Below are 8,588 nucleotides of genomic sequence, written 5' to 3' on the forward strand. Positions count from 1 at the left end.
AATTAAAAGGTAAATAATGATTTTTTTTATATGAAGGTTGTCTCATGTATAGTAAGAGCTTAAGATTTTGTTTTAAAATTCAGCATGCTTAAATTAAATTGTTATAGGTTTGGCAAATTTGTAATTAATATATTTAGATCTTAATAAGGACTTGAGTGATTTTAAATAATTAGTTAAGAATAAAAGTATAAAATATAAAAATATCATGTGCGATTGTATAAAATATTAAATCTCTCACTCTACACTTATAATTTTAGCCAAATTGAGGGAGTGCATTTGCCCTCCCTCAACTAGATGTGGCTTCGCCACTGGTGCACACACATAAATAAAAAGTTAATTTTTTTTAAGGATAGGAACATTCATCTTTTACTCTCAATGTATAGCATTGCTAATGTTCTCGTGATCAAATTGTCTGAAAACTTCTGTATAAATCAAGGGTCACAAATTTGACCTGCTTGTATAATTTCAAGTTGATGGTATTTGTCACTCTAGATAAAAGGGGAAAAAAGGATAGCATATGATTCAATTATTAGAGGCTAGTTGACTAAAATTTAATAGCATTCAATTGGGGGCCATTCGTGGACCTTTACCATCACTATAAAGCTATGGGTCCTATTATGTGATGCGTAGCAATTGTAGCGGTTGGGTTCTAGTACTCCCTCATCCCAATTTATAAAATATTTTTAAAAAAACCACATATATTAATAAAATTTATTAAACACAGTTTACAATTTTAATTTTATATAAATTTTTAAAAATATTTTTCATTAATTATTAAGAGGGAGAGAGAAAAAAATTTATTTAAAGAGTGAAATAAGGAAGGTAATATTGGAATAATTATTATTAATGATTTTTTTTCAAAACCTCTTATATTTCATGATGCCAAATCATCCCAAAAATATCTTATAAAATAAGATAGAGGGATGCAAAGAGTGGGAGAATAGAGAAATTGTCCATTAAAATATTTTATAAAACTTAATTCCAGTTGTTGTGGGATATGAATTTATTTTGCTCATGCTGGTGGGTGGCCAACTCTAGCTTGTGTGTTGTGTTGGAATTTGCCTTTGAAAAAAGGGAATTGCAATTAGATCTTTAATTAAGCAATGTAAGATTAGAATTCATCTAATTTACACTTGAAATAGACATATATTCAATGGCTCTAGATAATCTTTGTAAGGTTTGTGCTTGTTTGAGTCTTGACTTTGTAGATGAGATATTATAGCATTGTGTTAGGTTATGGGTTTTTGTGGACCGAAAGACACTTAAATTTAATTAAGAGCCTTAATTTTAAAGTTGAATTAAACTAGATAACTAGGAGAAATTGATTTGCAAAGTATAAAGAGGATTATAATTCCTAGGGTATGTGTTCCTTAATTGCTTGTCTTCCCTCGAAGTTATTTGTATTAATTTTCTTTGTATTTGATTTGAATTCACAAAAATTTCACTTTTTGATTGATTAGTTTAAATAAGATGAAGATAGATTTCATTTATACCTAATTTTTTTTACTTTAACTTGTAGAATGATCTTGATTTCACTATACTACGTATAATTGGTATGGTACACTTCAATTTTGTGGGCACCGGAGGGGCTGTGCAAATGGTTTACAAGAGGTTGCATCTAATAGTTATAACAGATTTAATAGCTGGTTAATTCAACCATATAAACATATAAAGATGATACATATATATATATAACTACGTACCAGTGCTAGAGGACCACTTTTTGTGTTGCATGTTGGAAATTACACTATAAAAATATGATTTTTGGCGGTGACTTTTAGCAACAACTAAACAAATCATCACTAAAAGTTCACTTCTGGTGGTGATAAATTAAAGTAGCTGCCAAAAGTCCACTTCGATGCTGCTAAAGATCACCACCAAAATTATACTTTTGAAGGCAATAATTAAATGTCACCGCTAAAAATAAACTTTTGGTGATGAATTTAATTACTTAAGTGTTTGGCCTTCACTACATGGAGGTTTTAAGATAGGTGCATGAAGGAGTGTGTGGGGCCCATCAATTAAGATCGAAGATGCAATGGATGGTGCGCATACAAGGATACTATTGGCCATAAATGACAAAAGACTGCATTAAATATACTAAAAGATGCAGGAAATGCTAGACTCATGGGCCAGCACAACAGATACCAGCATCAGACATGCATCCTATCATTAGATAATAGGAAAGATTTATCCGGCCTCATCCAAGGGCCACTTATTTATTTTAGTGACCACAAATTATTTCACAAAATAGGTAGAGTCTATCCTTATAAAAAAGTAAAGTAGGATGACATTATTAATTTTATATATAAGCAAATTATATTTCAGTTTGGGATTTCTTAAATGATCACAACGGACCAAGGAACCATGTTCACTGGAAGCTACATCAAAGCCTTTGATGAGGAGAGTGGGATCAAATTATTAACATCCTCACCATCTTACCCTCAGGCAAATAAGTAGGCTGAAACTTTTAATAAAATATTCTTTAAAATTCTAAAAAAGACAATTGAGAAAAATCCTAGAGAATGGCATGTACACCTTCATAAGACACTATGGACATATCGAATATCAAAGAGAGAGGCCATGAGCACGAGCTCGTATGTATTGACATATGGGCACGAGACCGTATTACCTATAAAAATAGTAATCCCTTCACTACATGTTGCAAACAGTTTAGGAAGACCTTCTAAAGATTATAATGAAGCTATGATGAATGAATTAATTCATGTGGATGAAAGTATCAAGTTTTTAGCATTATAAATTGAATAATTAACCATGTTAATTTTTAGCATTAATGTATAATAAAAATTATAAATCTTTATCACATTTGCTAAAATTATAAATTAACAAAATACAAATAACTAGAGATCAAGTTTTTAGCATTATAGATAAAATTTTATATTATTTAAAATCTTTATCACACTTTTTAAATATTTCAGATATATTACATTTGTATAATAAAAATTATAAATTATCATAAATTAATATCTTTTTTTGGTAATTGTATACTCAGAAGCTTATTTTACTATCATAATCTAGACAACTTTTAGTGTAACAAACTGAATTTTAAAAAAATATATCTAAACACAAATTTTGTTACAATACCTGATTTTCACGAAATGAACTTTTGACAAACTGAAAACCAAACACATATTTAAAGTAAAAAGATTATTTTACCTTCAGTAAAAATAAAAATTAAAGCTCTACTCACAACTTTTACTTAAAAAATAATAATTTTTATTTTGTGAATTATAAGAGTTGAATAATAAATAACAACTTGTTAAGTGAAATTTTTGGTATTGAAAAACAAGCCCTGATTATAACTTTTGTTTAAGGAATAATAACTTTTGTTATGTAAATAATAAGAATTGAACAAGAAATTATAACTTATTAATTATAATTTTTGTTATTAAAAAATAAGTTTTAAAAATAAGAAATTCTAATTATAACTTTTGTATAAGGAATAACAACCTTTATTTAATGAATTGCAAGAATTAAATAATAAATTACAACTTATCAATAGGTAAAATGGTCTTTTGAATTTAAAATTTATTAACACAGAAGTCTTTAGAAACTTTTATGGAATTATAGCATTTCAAAGAACTAAATTATTATTTATATAATTTGGAATGATTTTATTGTCATTCCCAAAACTATAAGGATCTACAAATTAATTTTTCCCATATTTTTTTAAAGGGACATAATGGCGTTGTAGCACTGGGTTTCTGGTAAATTGTAAATTTGAAATAATGTTTTTGTATAAAACGATATACTTTTATACCAAAAATAAAATAAAATAAAATGATATAGCCATTAATTCAAAAAATGTGACAGCATTGAGGTTGGTTTGGAAATAAAGGTGCTATAAGATTGAGAATGACTTGATTGAACGGGTCTAGGATTGGGTGAAAGGATTGTACAGTATATTATTTGTAGAAAGCAACGCAGATTCTTAATTAGCAAAGAAAAAGCTATGGTTTCCAGCTCGTTTACCATGTAAATTTAAAAATGGGTATTTCAAATTTTTAATTCAACTCTTTCAGGCTAGATTTTTTTTTTAAAAAGCTCAGATTTGCAAAAAATTATGGTTCCAGTTCCATTAGGGTAGGCAAAGAAGCTAAGGCATTGTTTATTGTAGTTAATGTGCCTACATAAGATTGAAAAAACCTCAAGTTGAAAAATTAAAAGTTTATTATATTTTTATCACATAATTTAAAAAAATGCCTACATTTTTTAAAGGAGGGAATATGTGAAAGACTTCAAATTTTAGAAATTTCATAAAATATATAAGGACCAATTTAGGGGTCAAATTTTCGAGCACATCATCCGTGGTGAAAATTTAAGATTTGATGTTTTTTAAATATCATCTGACAAAAATTTTTTATAATTATTTAATTAATTAAATAGGTGTTGCCGTATCATGTGATGAAATGAGTGAATTTAGGTGTCCCAATTCATTTATTTGCCCTAGTTAATGTCCAACCCGTAAGGTTGAGACTTGAAAGACATCGACAATGGTTGTTATGAAATAAATTCTGTGTCCGAGGACCGAGGATACTTCCAGGTCAATGGATGTTCGATGTCAAGTTGAGCCCTGCAGCTAGCGTCCTTCTCTGTTTCTGTATAAAACTACCATTTCAGCCTGCAATTTGCAAACAACTTATCACTCTATCCATAAAATTAATTATACCCAACATACTTCGACTCTATAATTCCTGCACGATCATGTCTATCATTTCTTTGATTCTTCTTTCGTCTTTCCTTTCCCATCTTCTCAGCCTCACCGCCCAGAAGCCTTTCGTATATTACAAGTGCTTCAATGGGCAAGCAAACTAGACATATACAATTGCCTACCACACCAACCTCAACATCCTTCTCTCTAATTTCACTTCCTGCACAAAAGTCAACCATGGCTTCGTCACTTCCTCTTATGGCCAAGACCCTGACATGGCTCTCGCAGTTGGACTCTGCAGAGGAGATGTGAAGCCTGAAACTTGCCATGGTTGCATCAGCAAAGCCACAATCCTTCTCCCAAAGCTGTGTCCAAATCAAAAGGAGGCATTTGGATACTATGACTTGTGCGTTTTTCGATACTCAAATCCTTCCATGTACGGGATATACCAATACCCTGACTTCTACAACGCTTTTGGAAACCCAGAAAAAGTTGCAGCAGATCAAAATAAGTACAAAAATGCGCTTGATCGTCTAATGCTAAATCTTAAAAGCATAGCTGCAGCTGGTGATTCTCATCGTAAGTTGGCTGTGGGAAATGCAACAATTGATAAGTCTCGAACTGTTGTTTATGGTCTTGCTCAGTGCATGCCTGATTTGTCCAAGGAAGATTGCGACGCTTGCTTACTGAAGGCTGTCTCGGATATATCAGTATGTTGTCAGGATAAGGTTGGCGGTAGAGTTATCAAATTCAGCTGCAATATAAGATTTGACCATTCCTTTTCTATGATCCTACAGCTATTGATTCATCAATACAATTATCATTGCCCACCAATGCTGTTCTTGCTCTATCTACCAATGCAACTTCCTCACAAGGTATTTCTCAACTTTATTATATATACTGCATGGAGCTTATCTGATTCTCAACAGAGTCACATCTTTCGAAAATTAATTTAGACTCCCAATTAGGTTCTTCTCATGTGGCGTTTTTGACATAGAGAGCTTGTAAATGTGAGTTCACATTTGAGGGATGTGAGCGAAGTTGAGGCAATATCCGATATCCTACTTTAGATAGAATTAGATTTAATAACTAATATATATATATATATATATATATAATGAATAATTAACATACGTAAAATTTGCAACTCTCATTAATAGTATAATACTACTATAAATTTATAACTTTCATTTCATCTATGTCAATTATTTATTTTTCATGTATCAATTGTTCATTTTTTTTATATGAGTTATTCATGCCCTTAGTTTTACTAAGAACAATAAAGTCATTCAACTTATCTTTTTAATTTCAGTTCAGTCCTCCAAATGTACAATGAAATTTCAGAATTTTGAGGGTTGACTAAAATTATGTTGGGTTAAGGGGAGTTGACTGAAATTTTCCTATGAAAAAATTGATTTTTAAATTGTTTCTCTTTCCAATAAATGGGATAGAATAAAACACAACAGTAAAATTGATTTCTTTTTTTTTTTTAAAGAAGAAAAAGGTACAAAACTTTGAAATGCTAAAGTAGTTTTGTCCCATTTAATCCATGCCATCACCATAAACTATCTTGTGCTCTTAATAACATAATTAAGTGACGCATTTGCTTGGTGTCATGCGTAATCAGGAGAAAGAGGAAGCACTGGCTTATCACTAATTGTTGTCAAGATTATTGTCCCCATTATCATTTCAATGATCCTTTCTTGTTTGGTGGGTTGCTATTTGCTAAGGAGGAAAACAAGGAAGAGCAGCCAGTCTATTTTCAAAGAGAACTGTAATCTATATTGTTTTTTCAGTTTTAAACTAAATAATGTTTATTTCTGATCATAGCATGCTTACATTGATATTGGCATATACTGAACTAGTTGGAGAAGAGAGTTCAAACATGAAATCCTTGCAATTTAGCTTGGCAACAATTGAAGCCGCAACAAATAAGTTTTCTGAAGCAAACAAAATAGGAAAAGGAGGATTTAGAGAAGTTTTCAAGGTAACATGCTAAACTTAACTACAAAAACTAATTATATAACTGCCTAATAATTTGATTAAGCATTTTAGGGTATTCTTCCGGATGGACGAGAAATTGTTATCAAGAGGCTCTCAAAAAGTTCCATGCAAGGAACATTAGAATTTACGAATGAAATTTTGCTTACAGCCAAACTCCAACATAGAAATTTGGTGATGTTGTTGGGATTTTTCTTGGAAGGACAAGAAAAAATTCTTATTTGCGAATATGTGCTTAACAAGAGCATTGATTTCTTCTTATTCGGTATAAAACTTCTAACATTATTTTCATATTGTGGTTAAATCTCTATGCACATCATTTATATGAATTTTTCCTACTAATTTGTTGCTTCTATTTATTTTAATAATTATTTGACTATTAATTATATAGATTTTGAGAAACAAAGATTACTCAATTGGTTTGAGCGTTTCATAATTATTGAAGGAATTGCACAAGGACTTTCTTACTTGCATGAACATTCTCGGCTTAAAGTTACTTATTGTGACTTCAAATCTAGCAATGTTTTATTGGATAACAAGATGAATTTAAAAATATCATATTTTGGTATGGCAAGAATTATTGCTATAGATGAAGCCCATGGGAGCACAAATAAAATTGTCGGTACATAGTAAGTCATGATACCCCTCCTTCCTAGCTTGCTATATATGAGAAACAAAAGGAGATTCTATGTATTTTGTACGTGAACATTGCTTCATATGTCCTATTTATTACCATTATGAGTTTTTTTATATTCCCTCATTCATTGGTAAGCTGACCTTTTTGAATGCTTTTGATTTTATACTAAGTCTGACAGCTTTTGTTTTCAATTTTGTAGTGATTATATGGCTCTTGAATATTTAATGTATGGACAATTTTCTAAAAAATTTGATGTGTTTAGTTTTGAAGTTATAATTTTAGAAGTGCTAAGTGGAAAGAGGAATGCCACAACATATGATACATATCTCTTAACCAATGTAAGTATATTATTTGTGTTGTTCCTTTTATAATCATATTGCCGATCATATCTGTCTGATGCAAATTGATATGGTAAGGTGAAAATCAAAGAGTATGAACTTGAAGAGTATCTAATTGGTTGAGAAATATTTCAGGTGTGGAAGTTGTGGAATGAGGAAAAACCATTGCAAGTATTGGACCCTTATGTGATGGAATCTTGTTGTGAAATTGAAGCAATGAAGTGCGTGCAGATTGGGTTATTATCTGTTCAGAAAAATCCGGAAGATAGGCCAACAATGATTCAAGTTGTTTCATATCTAAGTAATCTTTCCATTAAATTACCGTCTCCCAAAGAACCGCCATTATTAATTCATTTAAAGCCAACGATGTCGACAGAATTATCTGATTCCAATCAAACTTTTCAATGATCCAATGCAGCCTTAAATGGAATATCTATCACTGAGATCTTGCTTCGATGAAATTAGATTTATCTTTTGTTATTTTTAATAACAAATAGGCTTTGCCAATAGCAGACTGAGGGTAAAAGGGTAAGCCTCTCCTAAGTTGAGACATATACAAGGGTAAATGGTAGATTCGTCTTTTTCCGTACTCACATACGTTCATTTATGTAATTGATGGAATGAAAAATACTCACTATCACAGTATCACTTGTATGGTGCAAGTGCACCCCCACGTCCACGCCACCTCGGCACCTCCGATTTTCTTTTGCCAAAATTTTTCCACCAAGTTGGCCCATATTGCTTAAAAGTTTTGGGCTTGGCCTCCAAAAATATTTGGTCTATCTGCTTTATTATGGAGTGCAGGTCTTGCTTTGTTCTTTTTGGATCAAATTTTGGTCTGGACTTTTATTTGAGCATTGAATTGACCAAAGTGGGGCCATTTATTTATTATATTATTTCATTTTGTTCTGAATAATAAACTATGATTACGATGTAAAAC

The 8,588-nt window shown here is 30.9% G+C and overlaps 1 protein-coding gene across 3 annotated transcripts; it reads left to right on the forward strand.

Annotated features, from left to right (window-relative positions):
• Positions 1–4,794: 4,794 nt before the first annotated feature.
• Positions 4,795–8,255, forward strand: LOC129297790 (cysteine-rich receptor-like protein kinase 29). Of its 3 annotated transcripts, none has more exons than XM_054936127.1 (4): positions 4,795–5,547; positions 6,300–6,659; positions 7,573–7,648; positions 7,784–8,255. In XM_054936127.1, the coding sequence occupies exons 1-2, from the start codon at positions 4,948–4,950 to the stop codon at positions 6,327–6,329; spliced, it is 630 nt and encodes a 209-aa protein (XP_054792102.1). In that variant the 5' UTR covers positions 4,795–4,947; the 3' UTR covers positions 6,330–6,659; positions 7,573–7,648; positions 7,784–8,255. The 3 variants fall into 3 exon arrangements, with proteins under 3 accessions (XP_054792102.1, XP_054792103.1, XP_054792101.1); XM_054936128.1 differs by having other exon boundaries at positions 6,300–6,446; positions 6,538–7,648; XM_054936126.1 differs by having other exon boundaries at positions 6,300–7,648.
• Positions 8,256–8,588: the final 333 nt, after the last annotated feature.

This window comes from Prosopis cineraria, unplaced genomic scaffold (genome assembly GCF_029017545.1).
Source record: "Prosopis cineraria cultivar Desert tree isolate PC_DT_omini unplaced genomic scaffold, ASM2901754v1 PC612, whole genome shotgun sequence".
NCBI classification, from domain to species: Eukaryota; Viridiplantae; Streptophyta; class Magnoliopsida; order Fabales; family Fabaceae; genus Prosopis; species Prosopis cineraria.

Excerpts from the sequence above, each read along its gene's own strand:
- LOC129297790 (XM_054936126.1), top strand. The coding sequence starts at position 4,948 with ATGGCTCTCGCAGTTGGACTCTGCAGAGGAGATGTGAAGCCTGAAACT. Across the intron at positions 5,548-6,299 it reads CAATGCAACTTCCTCACAAG|GAGAAAGAGGAAGCACTGGC; the intron begins GTATTTCTCAAC and ends ATGCGTAATCAG.